Source organism: Gobius niger, assembly GCF_951799975.1.
Source record: "Gobius niger genome assembly, chromosome: 12".
NCBI lineage: Eukaryota > Metazoa > Chordata > Actinopteri > Gobiiformes > Gobiidae > Gobius > Gobius niger.
Window position 1 is genome coordinate 16,668,237 of NC_136863.1, and position 16,666 is coordinate 16,684,902.

Consider the following 16,666-nt stretch of genomic DNA (forward strand, 5'->3'; position numbering starts at 1 on the left):
CTGCCACTGCACATTTCCATCCATTCATTTGGGGAATTTCAATTGACCATACCTCACATACAGCTTGACACAGAATCATCTTCAAAAATGAGAAAGTTTTGTACCGGAAGTGGCGAACATTGAGGACATTTACATGATTACTTGCATCTGCTTACCTTGCCAATTATAGGAATATCCACAGATCCCCAAGTGTCTGCCCCCCAGTGCACCATCCCTGATGCAAAGTCCGCCGTCACTATTCCTAGGACTGGCCGACGAGACCAAAGAAATGAGGATTAGTCAAAAAACTCAATAAACTTGTTCCTAATCATGTCTTGCCATAAAGTAAGGTATGTTTTCAGAGCATGACCACTTACCAATGCCCAGGACGATCTTGTAGATGTGTACAGTGGAGAAATGGAGGACGAGGAAGGAGAAGTTGATGATGAAAAGGAAGAGGCACAGAATTACACAGATCCACTCTTGGAGCCGCTTACCTGGGAACACAAAAGACAAAATACAGATATATCAAGCATTTAGTCGGAATAGTGGGTGAACAATTAACTGCAATGGAAATATAACAACCTCCCAAAGTTGTGCAGCCCCAGTATAAAGCTTACATTTCAAAATAAAATACAAACTCAAGAGTAAGTGAGAAACGTATGTAATAGTCATTGCTGGAAGTAACTGGAAGCAGATGATTAGACAGTGAGACCTCATGTGATACTTACAGTTTTAATAGGAAAGGAAAGCACATTAAAGTAAAGTTTTATTTATAAAGTATTAATGAAACGGGTGAGGTCGGGGCGGCAGTTGGGAAAACGAGACCCTCTAAATTCAGGGTCAAAGGCTGATCCAAGCGCGGCGACTGTGTGTGCGGTGGAAATATGTAATCAGTCAGATGAAGACAAGTGTAGGCCAGACTCAGGGGTCATGACCTCTGGCATGTGGAGCGGCGGAGCTGACACAGCATTAGGCCCACAGAGAGTCCCTAGCCGTCCCGACAAGCTGCTGCAGGTGGGGGGTGCCGGCACCTGAGGGGGGCCAGGCCAACTCACAGGTCAGCACTATCAAATAGTAGAGGACACATGAGAAGGGACCCACTTTTCACATCAGCAGTATTAGACCAGGGTCAAACTGCAAAAAACTTCAGCCACAAAGATTTGAGAATTGAATTATTGAAAACATACTGTACAGAGGCTGATTCCTTAATGGTTCCCTCTCATAGACTGTATCTATGTGATGTAATGGCATTTCTGAACATAACAACATCTATACAAAAAACACTCAGAGTAAGATCTAACCATTGGTTTACTTCTGTTTGATCTAATTGAATCCTTCAGTCTTGTCAGTCTGATATGTGTCTATAACTTTTATGTCTCCAGAGAAATGTATCACACAGTATTAGCAGCTGATAAGATATTCATGACAGTTTTATACAGGCCTGGGAGTGTGTGCGCCTATAGACGAGTGTGACAATGAATATGCTATGAGTCTCTCACAGGAAGAGGAGATTATTGTAGGTGATTATGGATATTATACAAATCTTCAAATATGACCTTTCACCTTTTTAAAATACACAGCATCCAACATGTGAAAGATAACTGATTTTGAACAATTGAACAATCGTGTGCATTTAAACTTTAAATTGTTTTCTTTAAATTGTAAAGAAAACAAATAAAATAAAAATTCAATCATGTGTGATTGGATATTTAACATTTCCAACTCCACTAAACTAAACTTGTGTTCAGCTCATCTCTGACCTAATAGTTTTCCTCGTCTTCACAGATGTTTCACAGATACAGCATTCAACACAAGATTGATGTAATTCAACACAAGATTGATCTATAGATAATGGTGAAATTGTGGCCATCAAAAAGGGGTCTAATTTACCTCAGGTCCAGTGAATAAAGTGTGCGACACTCCAACAATATTATAGTATATCAGTCTATTAGGAGGTTAAGAGCAGTTAGTCTGTTGTCATCATTCTCTGCTTTACCCCAAATCGCACACATCACACTGACATACCTCTGAGGATCAGTGCACTGAAATCCACTCTGTTCAACAGTGCTACTGTATTAAGATACAATGAGGCCTTCCACACAGCCCCAACGCCTTCACTGATGGATTTGCTAACACGTTCTCACTTCTCGCTCTCTCACACATGGAGCAGGCCGTGGAGCAGTGGGGCGGCTGTCAGGTGATGTGCGTCAGTCCTTGGATCCTCTGTCTCCCTGGTGAGGTGAAGGAAACTAGGACAGGCCTCCGCAGAGCCAGTATACACACTACACACACACACTAAGCTCCTGTCCCTCAGGCCATGGCACTGCTGATATCACAGACAGACTCACAAAACACAACTTGTGAGCATGTACGTTTAAATGGACATATGCAGGAGACGTGTTCACAACGGCACACATGCACTGCTAACACTTTACCTGGTGTTAACCAAAACGGAAAAAGGCACACTTAAGGCATGCGTAAATACACACACTCTCAGGACCAGAGTAGCACACTCATTAATATCATTCTGACAACAACTGGCTCCCTGGCAACCTCTGTGCCATCGCTCACCCAGCAGCCCCCGCCTGTGAGCGAGCACACGATTGTGCTCAGGGATTTAACCTGGGCGGAGTCAGGGGATGGGAACCAGGGGTGCTAATAGGCTGAAATTAATCAACGCCGGCTGATTCGCTATCTAGGGAATGAGTGGCGGGCAGCAAAGCTGCAACACATCCTGAATACTAATGGACTAATGGAAAGGAAGACGCAGCACTGCTGTTTGACAAGTAACTAGTACAAAGGTGCAAACCTTTGAGAAGTATGCTAGGAATTAGAACTGTTTGACTTGACTATCTTTATTCTTTTTTACTAAAACAATTTTTTGGCCCATACGCTTTATTTGTCAAGACAGTTCAGGATGAAATGGGTTGAAGAACGGAAAAAGACCTTCAGCAAATTGTCGGCCAGACTTCAATCACACCACTGAGGACAGAACAGTGTTCCGCCATATGTGCAGCAGCCTTAACCATTAGGCTATTGGCTGCACACGAAGGCTGCTCACTTTATTCTTGACATGTATAATTTACAGTGTGTATAAAACTGTTAGCCTGGGCCGGCTGTCTACCTCTTTCCCCATCTACAAAGATTAGTCTGGGACCTTGACTTTTCACCCATAGTTCCAAAGACAGACATGGCAGCCATGTCTACACTTCTCAAAAAATGTAAATGAGCAAACAAAATTTGCACAGATCGAAAAACAGCATGGACTTTACCCAAATCCTCACACAAAGCAATAAACACTGTTAATCAGAGGAAATGTCTATGACTGGATCAGGATCAGAAATTATTTGTTATGAGGCTGAAAGTAGAAGTGGCTGATTCGCAATGCTTATTTACAAAGCTTACACAATACAAAATTCTTCATGCAAAACTATGTCTGCCACAAGCTGACACCATAACTTTTAGGTTACAGAACCATTCACATCTCTCAGCTTTCACATTTGGCGATATCGAAATCTCAACAGGTTTACTTTTAGATTTAATCTAATACTATTCTCATTAATGCGGTACAGTGGCGCAGCGGTTAGTGCTTGTGCTTCACAGCAAGGTGGTTTGATTCCAGGACGGAGCCTTTCTGTGCAGAGTTTGCATGTTCTCCCTGTGTCTGCGTAGGTTTCCCCACCAATAAAAACATGTGCAATAGGCCAGGATGAATGATTGATGTGTGTGCGTGTGTGAATGAATGGCGGTGGTCAGAGGGACCATTGACACAGATGTGCAGTCGCGTTTCTGTCAGTCTACCCCAGGAGAAACTGTAGCTACATATGTAGCGTACCTCCATCGTGTGTGGAGTGGATGAAGTTCAAATCCCCGACACTGTGTGAAGCTCTTTGGGTGACTTGTGTCAAAAAAAGCGCTGTACAAATAAACATCCATTCCATTCCAAAAAGCTCCAAACTCCAAACTGGAGACTTAAACTATTATTCACATTTATTATGTTTCCCTCACTTAGCCTATGTCTTTGAGATAACCTCCATTTACAAATACTTATTCATAGTGATGGAGCGACTACTGAAACATTAGGAAGCAAATCGCAGGGGGCCAAGCTTTCTGAAACGGGCAGGGAGAAGAGAGAGGCGACTGTAGCTCTTTATTCTCCAACTCAGTCTGTGCGTCCCCCGGTTGGCTCTCCACAGACCGTCTTCAGATGGGACCTGGGGAGAGGGGGGTAGGAGAGGGAGATGTGGGTGGTAAAAGTGGGTCACATGCTCAGAGAGGATGCCGAGTGTGACAGAAACAGGGAGTTATGGGATATGAGAGTGAGAGACAAAGAGGGGGAGGTGGTGGGGGAGAGGGAGGTCCAATTCCCTTGTTCAGAGAGGATCAGTCACAGGATGCTTTCCTTTCATCTGATCTCGGAGGGCCGTCGAACCTGGGACGCACACACACACACTCACAGCCCGGGGAGGAGGGCATCGCACGCACCAAAACAAACAGCAACACACACCTCATGTCTGTCTTTATGAACAACACACACCGCTGGCAGACAAACTCAATAAGTCCAATGCCCTGGAGATTCAACCGCAACAAAGAGCGTAATGTGATGTGTGTATTCAATAACTGCATACAAACTCCACGGCAATCTGAGGCACACGGGACGATCAGTAGGAGTGGATTATGCCAAAACAAGTGTGCGTTCAATTTATGTTTAAGTTTGCAAAACCCTCAAGTATACAATAAGTTACACTGATTGGGATTTTCAAATGTTCACATCGACTGTGGAGGTAACAGACAGAATTTGACCAGAGTCACGCAACGTTGGGACAACAACTGGTGTGAGTTCAAAAGAAAAGAGGCACAGTGATTATGGGGCTGCAGCTAACAATTATGTGGCTCATTGATAAATCTGTAAATACTTCTTTTTTAGTCAGTCGATAGAAAAAGCGTACCGTATTTGTCGGACAATAAGTAGCTCCGAAGTATAAGTCACACCAGCCACCCTGGTGCACCATTGACAAGCCTCTCCTGGCAGCACGTTGTTCAAGCACCCATTTGTGAAATATTTCCTCCTGTCATCTAGCTTTTGGCCCGCGATAAGCTTTTTTTGCTATCTTCATTGCAGTAAGGGTAACCTCTTTTCGGGCATTTGTGTTCAGTCTTAGCAGATACTGGTATACAAGCCTAGAGCGCCCTCTAGCGGCTGTCAGTGTGAAAATGAATTATATACTTGGATATATAAGTCGCACCCCCAGCCAAACTAGGAAAAAAAAGTGTGATAATATGGTATGTGAACATTTCTGTCATGTGTGCAACAGCCTTAACCACTAAATTATCGACTGCGCGCCTGAGGACTTCTTGATAATCCACATTCATAGACCAAGAAGAGTTTCCATTAAAAAGACAAAATACAAAGTACATGCTTATACATTCTTCTAGTGATGTTTAGACCTAACTCCTGCTTTGGGTTTATAATCTCTTCTCTCACATTATTTCATCAAATTTCAGAAGATAATTACTATATGACCAATTACTACAATAGCCGACAATCATGCCAATAATTGATTTAACGGAGTAAATCCGATTAATTGGTGAAGTTATGACAAAAAAATATACTAATCATAAAAATCTAATCCCTTCAATTTTCTAAACTGAACAGAAAAGACCATCTTTTTATTTTGCTAACCAAACCATTTTCAAAGCTTTGTATTTCCCTTGAATATACGTTACATTTTACATTGTGGAATCCTTAAACCTCGCACAATAGTCACTCGGAGGAGTAGCAGAATTGGGTGATCTCCAGTCCAACCCTCGGTAGACACACACATCCCCATCATTGCGAGTGTGTTTCTTTGTGTGTGAGCACTGCCATGCACCGCTCTCCTGGGCTTTGAGCTCCTGCCATATTCATCTGCGGCCCTCATAAGGATAATTAAACACACACACACACACAGACAGTGCATCCAGGGCTCTCTCCTGCCATGGTCAAGGTCAATAGACAAATCCTGCCTAAAGGGCTCGCCTACAGCCATAGATGCACCCACAGTGTACAGTGTTGCATTGTGGGAAAGTGTGTGGACACTGCCTGTAATGTGTGTATGTGGGAACTGTTTGCTATGCAGAGCGTTAATATTTCATTTGTTAAAAAATTTGTGAGTCTATGAATATCCACATTAGCAAAACACAGGTAAAAAGTCCCAGTTGTGTACAAAGTGGAACCTCTCATGGTTCAATTCAACTAATGTTTATTGTTCAGCTGCGCCAATTAAGCTGCATAATTACAAATGTGTGAAACGAAGGGTGCACGGGCAATTCACTTCAACTTAAACACTTACAATGCCTGTTTGAAACACTTACAATGTAAACACTTACAATGCCTGTTTTAGAAAAGTCAGTTTTGGTTGTTTCATTTTAGAATTACGTTCCTTTAATTAAGTCCTAAAGCCAATTCAGTATTAAGACTGAAAACACGTTCATCGCTGCCTGCAACATTAAACACACAAAGTATTAATTTCACAAACGACACCAAGGCCTGTGATGTCACTGTGCATGGCAGGTCATGTGACCTCATGAACTCTGAGTCACCCGTGTAGAAGGGCGCAGCGGAAGGTTGTTTTTCCCCACTAACCTTTTTCCTGTGACAACAGGTGCTGTTGGCCTGTTGAATCTGTATACATCACAAACAATTAGATAATAAACCAATTTCCAGCAAAGGATGTAAAACAATAATGAAATATTCTGATATGAAAACATGGTGCAAACTCCTGGTAGTAGTACACACAGTGTCCTGAGTCTCTTGTGCTTAATGTGAAAGGTGTTGCTGACAGGTGTGTTGTACAGGTGAAGATCACTATCTGCCTTTAGATGGTTTACAGCTGACAACAGATCCTTCTCTCCCAACACTCGATATCTCACACAACTCAACAGTAACCGTGCACAGTGATCATGACAGACCCACACACAGGAACACATGTACTGTCCAATTACAAACGGGATCTTGCCAACACTGTATTTTGGGCCTTCTGAAATCCTACATATTCTGTTTTAATTCACATAAACATTAGTTTAGCAGTTCACATTTCATATTTTTTCTGGAAAAATATATACAAATTCTTAATTGGTCTTAGACTTTCTGATGAATCACACTGGAAGTCACTTTACTTTTGTGATAGCATCTTTAACAGTTCAAAAGTAAGAAATGACAGATATAACAGAAATAACAGATATTGTACATAAATTCTATGAAACAACAAGTTTATTATTAAAAGTTTGCAAGCTGAACTTGTCCTGAATCTGTGACTATCATCTTCTCATGCCAATTTTGTCAAGCCTGACAGAGTCATAAAAAACTACCAAGGGATTATGCATGTGCGTTCAGATGCTGCGGCACACTCAGTCAGGACTTTATACAGACTTCTCTCAGCACCCTGTGCCGGCTTAATGTGTGTTAATGTTGTTTGAAGACTGAGATCTCCTAAAGGATAATAAATGAATGTAAGTGAGTGGTGGAGGGTGTCGTCAGCGGACCATGACACTCAGACATGTGGAGGGCCGCAGAGAGGAGAGGGCCGCGTGGAGACGTTTCCAGCTGTTTGTCCATCCTCACTCTGCCGTAATGAGCCCATGTTTGGCTCTATGGAGCATCGCCAACGCCTCATCTAACTTCTCCAAACTCTAACAAGCCAAACTGCTATTTAGATTTACCTCCCACCATGGCTGAACCGGACCCAAACAACTAAGCACATAACAGCGGGCGCTCCCTTAAATGGACACTTTGACATTTCGATTTTTTTGCTGTTTATTTTTCTTGAACAGACACTTGTCAGCATGTGGGGAACATTTCTGTTTTAGCTTTCTATAAAATGCCCTGGCAGCATTGTTAGTGTCGCTGAGCATATCTTCCACTCGCAGCCTGCTGTGCCCTTTGGCTGAAATGAGAGAAAGCTTGTAAGTCATTTGGAGATTTACCTGGAGATAGTTGCACGGCCACACGCTAAGCCAGCTTCTGTGATTACATCCCCTGAGCCACTGACCACTCACTTAGAGCAAGCTTCATGCCAAAGACACACACAGATATGGTGCACAGGGGTGTGCTTTGTGACATCTGACTGTTGTATGAAACAGCTGCCACCGTCTCTTGTCAGCAGCGTGTCCTGTTTCCTGACAATGTCTTAAAACCACACAAAATGGATGTTTTTCCACAGCCTTCCCGTCACTCAGAGAGAAAAAGCATGTATTTCTTCCACAGTTACATCGTTTTTACTTTTTATTAATGAATTGCGTTAAATTCACTGAGGTTTGTCAGAAACTTAAATGATGTAAGACGATGCATGATTCGACCACAAACAAGAGATTAAGTCATCGCTTGGTGCCATTGGTCTATTTCATCTGGTGGCTGTAAACCAGGAAGTGTCGCTATAGATACAGTGCACATAATTACTTTGAATTCTTTTCCACACCCTTTATTTCAAGTAATAAAATATAATACAGTTGAAGCAAGTATAACAAGTTTTGGAATAGTATTAGATCTTGCAGCCGACGGCTATTTTCAAACACCTCAGTGCCAAAGGAGCCCTGTGGACACTCATTTAACAGAAAAGAGTTAAACTGCTTGTGTGATCTTACCCACCAGTCAACACATCATCAGCATTCTTCTTCCACTTCTTCCTCTAAGTAACAGAGTCTGTGCACAACATGGCAATACAAAAAACACTAATCCTTTTATGACTTGTACGCTGTAGTAATAGAGAGAATGGTCTTTGCTGCAGCAGATTGTAACACCTGTTGCTGAGGGTGATCCTTTCAGCTGTGTTAAACTGAAATGACCACTTTAATAACAAGCTAACCAACAATTCAATATCGAGTGGAAACCTATTTTGTCAAGTCATTATTTTTTAAAACAGAATAGATCCTTTCCTTTGTATGTAATGGCACTTAATAATAAATGCAATTTCAATAATGACGGTGGAGGTGACACCTTCACTCAATCTAAAAATAGACTCCAGTGAGGTTTGTTATACCAGCCACGCCACAAAGACATAGGGGAGAGTGCAGTGGGTCATGGGGAGGGTTGGGTCTCACAGCGTTTCAGAGCTAAGGGAGACCAGGCTAAACTGAGAGGTCATGGTCACAGAGTGAGATGTCACAGACTGTTTATGGATACTTGATGGCAGCTGCCTGAAAGGTGCGTAAGCCAGATCAAGAAAACTAAAACATACTTCTGGTTGTCAACTGTAAGTCAACTTTCACACTGAAGAACCTTCACTTAAATCCTAATTTCCAGGATGCACAGTCATAATCTGAAGACTAAGTGGTCATCTTAATAATTGAGGTGAAAGCTTCCAAAATGGCCGACTGGGGATTAGGTTGCGGGGAGCGTTGGGTCACACAGACGACATTGGTGTCCCGAGCTTTTCATCCTTGACACCTGGTATGCATGTTTTGGTGAAAGTCCCGAACTCTGAGGAGTGATTGAAGAAGTGTTTTAATGCAGAAGATCCTTATTACCCTAAGACCTTATTAGAACTAGAGCAGGGCGATATGGCCAAAAATATATATCACGATATAAAAAAGAAATATCACGATAACGATATATTTGAGGATGTAATTGACAATGGACAAATTACTTCAAAATCCCAGCCTTACGCCTATTGGGAAGATTATATATTATTATAGATATTTCAGTGATATTTTATTCATTTTTTTTAACAGCATACTAATTTCCTCGCAAATATGATCTAAAATCCTTCATTTAATTTGACCTGTCCCCATGTTCTACAGTCAGTGTTTATGCTACTCTGATGGAGCCGAGCAAAACATAAATTACATTGTGTCCACAACGATATAAAAAATGACAACGATATGGAAACATTATATCGCGATAACGATATGTGATACGATATGGCCCACCCCCTAATTAGAACTTATTATTAAAGAGACTTTTGTTCTGATGCTTGGTGCCCCTTTATCTGTAGGAGGTACTGACAGGTCTGCTCCATCTGTTATGTTTCCTGTAGATTTTAATGGCTATCTTAGTGGCAATTCATGCTCGTAATGATTGACACCATGGTTTACTGGTTGTTGTTTGGAAAAAAAAAAAAAAAATCTATGTGAAGGACCTGTTTCATGTTTCAATAGTCTAACTTTGACCAAATAAACAAGAAGAATTCTAAAAGAAGTCATGCTCTCATAGATAAATAGATGGGGAGGGTTTGATAAAATTATTAAAATTGGCATTATTCTGTTTCTATTGAATATGAATCCTCATGATTCAGAGGTATCTACTCATTGCTCTGGAGAGTGTGCATATGTAGTAGCTTGGCTAAAACTGATGCAACCCAACCCTAAACCTAAAGTCATTACTGAGGTAAAAGCGCACGAAACATCACAAAAAAAAAACATACTTTATTTTGAGCATCATATTTTTGGATGTACTAACAAGTTATCAACATGGTGCGACCAGAGGCAATTAAGATGTGCAGTGAAGTGAAAAGGAGGGCAGATGGTCAGGAAACATGGCACAGTCCACACCACACACAACTGGTCACAATGGTTCAGACCAGAAGTCAAGTCCAAGTACATCAAATGACTCACCAAAATGATCAAAAATTGTAAACAAAGAAGAAACTGTGCAGAATTTTAACAAAAGCCCAGTGCGACACAATGCCTTGGGCCATGGTACACAAGCAACACTTGGTCAAGCTGTCAGGTCATTTTGCCCACACTGGAAAGACTGTCATTATAATTTTATTTGGGTTATTTGCAGCTCTTATACCTTATAATGTGTGCTGCTGTGTCTGAGGTCTGCTTTATTGGAAATTAACAGCTCTATGGCGAGCTTCACCTCATGTTGAGTGATGTGCAACTGGGGACAATTAACTCCATGATTGTTTGTTAATTGTGTATCAAACTGGATAACTGTGCTTTTGACTTCAACAGGAGTCGAGGAGAGTGACGTGTGGACATAAATGTAGGATATTTCACAATTTGTTCTGAATAACAATATGTGCATGCTTTTGGTATGGGGTATATTTTGGTCATCTAACCATACAAATCAACTACAGATTATGCAGATAATATAACGTATGCTACCTTTAGCCTGTATGTAAATAAAATGCGTAAAAATATCTTAATATCAGCTGTCTAAAGAGGAATAGTGTGAAAGATACAAGCAATGATCCTTCCTAGGGCCACTGTGGGCTGTAAGCCACTCATGTGCAATAGACACCTAAATCAGCATTGTGACTGTGCTTCAAAGTCTTGTGCTGCTTACTGATCGACACCTTTGTAGAATGAAAAGCAAACCCCTGTGCCACCCTGGCTAAGCTGCCCGAGCTGAATGATGTGCAGCCTCGTCCTTGCAGCTCCATCCTCCTCCAGCACCTGTGCGCATCACTGATGTCGCACTGAGCTAGGCCTCTCACGCTGACTACGCCTCCCAGCTCTCACACACAACACAAGCACGCTGACTAGAAGATGAACACGGGGCTTACCGGGAGAGTACAGCCTCGCGAGCTGCCGAGCCCCTGCGTGCTGAGGACCCCAGCGAGGTGCCGCGCTGCGTGCAGCCGCCCCATGCTCGTTGCCGTTCGGATCCTCCTCCGCCATAGACCGGTGCCTGATGTCGGTCTCGGAGAGAAGCGACGCCGCCATGACTCGTGCCGCTGGCCGCCCTGCGCTGGCGCTTTGGCTTTCAGCTGTCAGACATCAATGATTCATAGGAGACGGTGCTGTGCAAGGTTTGGTCCGTGCTCCGACCTGCAGTGGCCGTGTGATCGTCGGACAGAGGAAGGACCGAGGACCAGTGATAACAGCGAGGATGCACCCGGAAATCCACGCTCCGCGCTGCTGACACACAGACCTATTTACTGGTTAAAGCAACACTGCACCTGCTGCAGCAGCGACTTGTTATTACACATGTGTAAAGCAGCTTGACCCACCCTTTGTGAACAGTTATTACAAGGAACATTTGGACAATACTCATTGATACTAGGTTTTGCACCCGACCATAATAATATCTGGTTCTTATCGGGCTATTTTTGGGCTGTATTCTAATGACCTTTATGAAGCTGTTGATAACACCTAAAACTACTGTTACAAAACCCGTATGACCTTTCTACTGCATTTCATAACTTTTAACTTTTAACTCGAAAATGAATAATTTAATAAATCAAGTTGCAGCCTTTGACTTGCAGTTTTTCGCACTGTGTGCTGGCCGCTCAATGGACTCCTCAAGGTCGACTTTTTGCTTATTTTGTGTAGCCTTTAAAGTCCAAGATTTTTAATGGTCTCTTTCTGCTACACTGACACATAACTTCTCTACAGCCTGTTTTGCAATAGTCGCATACGTAATTTGGCCTCTTACCATATGTGTTAACTCTCAATAAATGTATAAATTAGGCTGACCAAAATGAGAGGTTTTTTTTTAACAAAGGACAAGCTGTAGACTTTCAATAGCAGGGTCTCCAACCAGTATCTCAGGACCTTCCACTCACTAGCCTTTAAGAAGCAGCTCACCAGTGGCTTTTTCCTTATATACATGAGCTTGATGAGTCAAATTTACAGATGTTTATTCTTTTTATGCACCAAAAGATTGAGTTTATAACCAACGCAGGTCGCAAAATGAGGTTAACAGAGGGAAGAGGTTATAGATCCCAGATATACACTAAACCAATCAATGAGCATTTGCTGACTGACTGACTGAAGATAAAATAAATTGGTTTCTATTGGCATTGCTTCAATCATTTTTCATTAAATACATGAATACAAAGGAACTGTATATTTATTTTATTACCATACCCCTTTATAGCTCGATACCATTTCTGTCTGAAGAAATACACAGCACACCACACAGCTCTTGTTTTATCAAGGATTTATTGTTTTTATCTTTTGTCTGTACGAGACTGCAATCTGGTTAATTCACATTTAAAAAGCAGTCACTGACCAGACGCACTGAAAACTTCATGAAGATATTTATTTATACAATAACCAGTATAGGCCCCAAAGAGACTGGAAAACCCAATCCAAAAATGAAACATCTGTAACGTTTTTTCTGCACTTTATTTTGTTTGATGTCTTTTTCATAGTAATTACAAAAAGGAAAAAATATATATATAATAATCATAAAAAGGAGGCTGAGGGGAGAAGAACTGAATACAAGTGGCAAACAATCACAACACTGCACAAGTACCTACTTACAAAGAAATGAATGGTGAAAAATTAATCCAAAAGAAAACAGGAAAAAAAAACAAGTCTGAGGCTGAATACTAGAAGCAACAGAGGAAAAGAAAGTGAAGCTTCTACAATACAATACAAAACAAAATCTTAAAACTCCTGCTTTTTTCATTTTACATTTCATAACAAAATAAAATGAATGACCCGGGAGAGGATAATGGGAGGGGGCCTGGTGGTGGGACAATAAAAAATACTGCACGTACAATACCTTTTTACTCCTCTCTCTCTCTGTCATCTACAGCTTGCACTGGTTTGCTCACCCACTTTTGCTTTTTCTTTATTTAATAGCATATCCCATTAATATTCCTTTCCCCGCTGCTCCTAATAGCCGCACCCAGTGGCGCGATCGTTACAGTTTTACATGTGAGTAGCAAATGACACTTTGATTGGCTGTGATGTGGAGATGGGGGTCCCCTGCCGGCCGCGGGTCGGGGGCCCCGGGCTGAGCCGAGAGATCCTGCCGGGCCGCGGTCTCACTGCGCGTGCTGACTCAGTGTGTGGTTCTGTAGGAGACAGACAGGGAGAACACATGAGGAGAGCAATAATGGGCTTTCCACTCGCCCCCCACCCAATAATAGAACAGAAGAGAAGTGAAACACAACTGCCTCCCACGGAAACGCCAGGCCCGTTCACTTTACGCACAACACGCTGACGAACAGAAGAAGAGGAGGCACAGACAGCAAACAAGATGAACACTATGACACTGCTCCATGTTGTGTTAAATGCTGCATTGTTGTTGGAACATAAGGCACACTTTGGAATGTATGAGAGTGAGGCAGACATGGATGTTCTTGTTCAGGGATGACAATGAAGTCAGTGAAAGTACCAGACATCCAGGTCCAACTTTTATGTTCTCTACATATCAAGAAAGTTCCTCAACAAAACCAAACATGTTATTTCATTTTCTGCATTAAATCCAATAAATCTAAAAACATCAGTGAGAACATATTTGGTCTGTGTTAGGCTTTGTCAAAAAGAAACCCAGGCCTTTTTGTTTATCCAGACGTGCGAAACCCCTGTGTCTTTTGATATTGCGATTAATATTTTACAGACAGCGTCAGCATACCTCTGAGACGCATATGCTCATGCTCTCTGAAGGCATCATGGTTTTCACATAAATGCATAATCACAATGCAAAAACACCTTTTTTTTCATATAAATTAACATTCAAACAGCAGTGGTTAGAGCTCAAAGGGAGAGTGATGCTGCATCCTCTCTAGGTACAAACTAAAGGAACATATTAGTATGCAGGAATAGAGGCAATGCACAGAAAGTCTATTGAAAAAGTACAGAACTGCAGGTGGAATATGTTTTGATTCTTTTGGCCCATTGATAAATGACTTCAATAGTGGGCAGTTATATTTTTAGTGGATCTGATGCACCATACAAGGAGTAGCATGATTTTAAGTCAAGACTTTCTTGATCCACAAAGGAAAGCTGAATGATGATGCTTAATTCCATGATTGTGATGATGTGAACAGTAACCAGATCTTCTTCAGTTCTAAGAGGTGATACATATTGCAAAAAAGAATCTTTACACACTTTGTCATGCTGTACAATGTCTATGTGGTGGCTTTAACTCGGGCTAATCTGATTCGTCTGTTTCCGATGATGCTGAAGATGACTGTCTTGTCCCTACAGACGAGCTTTGGCTTCGAAATTCCCTCTGAAATGTTCCCTATCATGTACGCTCATTCCACACAGCATTCCCAACGCCCCCTCCGCCCCTCGCCACCACTAAAAGCAGCTTTCTCAGATTAATCGCCCTCTCACTCAGATAGGCCCCACTATGGAATATGGGGGGAAAAAACAGGACAAAAAAGAACAGTGGATGGTGGAATAAAAAAAAAAAAAGGGGGGGGGATAGGGGGATGAACGGAGAGCAGGGAGAGGATTATACGTGCTTTGGGCTTGATAAATACTTATTTGTCATTCTGTGGCCCTTATCTTGCGGCCCATGTTCGGCTGATCCCGTCTGAGAGTGTGGGTTTGTCACTTGGATTCACAGGCCGGGCCAGTCTGTCCAGGGGAAAGGGCCGAGGACACAGCACACACCAAAAAGGGCTCAACGAACAGAGGAGAACATGGCGACGAGAATAAATGTGTGCATGCGAGTTTGAGCCTCCAGAGTGAAAAGACTGTGGTCATTAGGGAGTGCTGACCCCATTATGACAGAAAAGCCTCCATTCTTCCGCCACTGCTGCTGCCTCTCACTACAACGCTAAAAAGTAAAGCGCCACTTATTTTCCACTAAGCACAGAGCCAATTGAAGTGGAAATGCTGGTGGTGGGGCAAGTTCTGAAGCTTAATGCAGATTTTTATTTTGCCATTACTTATAGGCAAATAAGGACCCACTTCCAATGTATAAATAAACATATTCTCTTTAGGGAAGGCTTAAAAGAAACATACATTGTTTATAATTTGAAAGCCCATGAAATATGATCTCTCTATGGCAAAAAAAAAAAAGATTACTGATTAACTCATTTGCCATCGTCTTGTTGCCAGAGAAATAGTCAAAAGGGGCACTGAAATTATAAAATGATTCAGTTTGGACTTGGGCGCAGGACTTCAGGTCTTTACCAACATCAAACTGCGCTGCACTTGTCCACCAGCAGAGGGTAGCCTCCTTCCTCTGTAGATCACTGCTGCCTGCCATCATACAGCACATGTCCGCTCACACAGACCTGGCCTTCATCATTGCACACTCTCATGCTCCTGTGTGATCTCTGGCACTGAGGTCACGTGTCAGCGTTTAGAAATGCGAATGGAGGGGAAACTCGGACTTCCAGCGAACAAAAGCCTGGAAATAAAAGTGGAAGAGCGCGTGCGTCTTGCCTTTGGTTCATAGGGTGCAACTGCTGCTGTATTGATCTGTGGACAGAGAGAGATGGGGGGGGGAGCATAGGAGGGAGGCCACGGATGGTCCCCTGAGGTACCCCTGGCACTGCAGTGGATATGGCCTAGAGAAAAGAGAGAGCAGTATGGCAGGGGCGACACGCACGCCACTCTGACACCCCCTGGTTACTTGTCTTCATTTCCATTGTTTTGGGCAGTGTGCTATTGATTATGCAGTGGAGCGATCGATCCCGAGTGTGTGTCGCAGTGTGACATGGCTCTACAGTAGAGTAATTGATATATTCTACAGAATTAAGGGCCTGATAGAAGGGGAGGGGGCAAGGGATGAGGCTGTAGTCATTTAATACATGTTATATTGTTGGACCGGTGAAGAGCTCTGCCTGCTTAAATAAAGAGGTGGCTAATGAATCAGCTGCAGATGTTTCACAATAAAAGCCTTGCAGCAAAGTGAAGGCATTCATTTCCAGGAATCACGGCTTTAATGTGGAACAGATGAGGATGCCCTATGGCTCAGAGATGACACAAACAGGTTTAATAAGAGGGAACACTTCTCATGGTTACATCGCAGAGTCAAATGTCATCAAATTGTGTCCAAACA

General features: G+C 42.4%; 2 protein-coding genes across 3 annotated transcripts in view; both read right to left on the minus strand.

Moving 5' to 3' along the window:
- LOC306971125 (plasmanylethanolamine desaturase 1) overlaps positions 1-11,850 on the minus strand; it is a 31,514-nt gene extending 19,664 nt beyond the window's left edge. Inside the window, exons 1-3 of the mRNA XM_079567282.1 lie at positions 11,472-11,850; positions 357-476; positions 156-247 (exon numbers count right to left, since the gene is read on the minus strand). Coding sequence (XP_079423408.1) covers positions 156-247; positions 357-476; positions 11,472-11,631 — 372 coding nt within the window. The 5' untranslated portion in view covers positions 11,632-11,850. The remainder of the gene's footprint in view (positions 1-155; positions 248-356; positions 477-11,471) is intronic.
- A 1,076-nt stretch (positions 11,851-12,926) lies between these two features.
- Positions 12,927-16,666, minus strand: part of znf423 (zinc finger protein 423) — a 118,650-nt gene continuing 114,910 nt past the window's right edge. For both annotated transcript variants that reach the window (XM_079567484.1, XM_079567485.1), the window contains one exon: positions 12,927-13,715. In XM_079567484.1, coding sequence (XP_079423610.1) covers positions 13,686-13,715 — 30 coding nt within the window. In that variant the 3' untranslated portion in view covers positions 12,927-13,685. The remainder of the gene's footprint in view (positions 13,716-16,666) is intronic.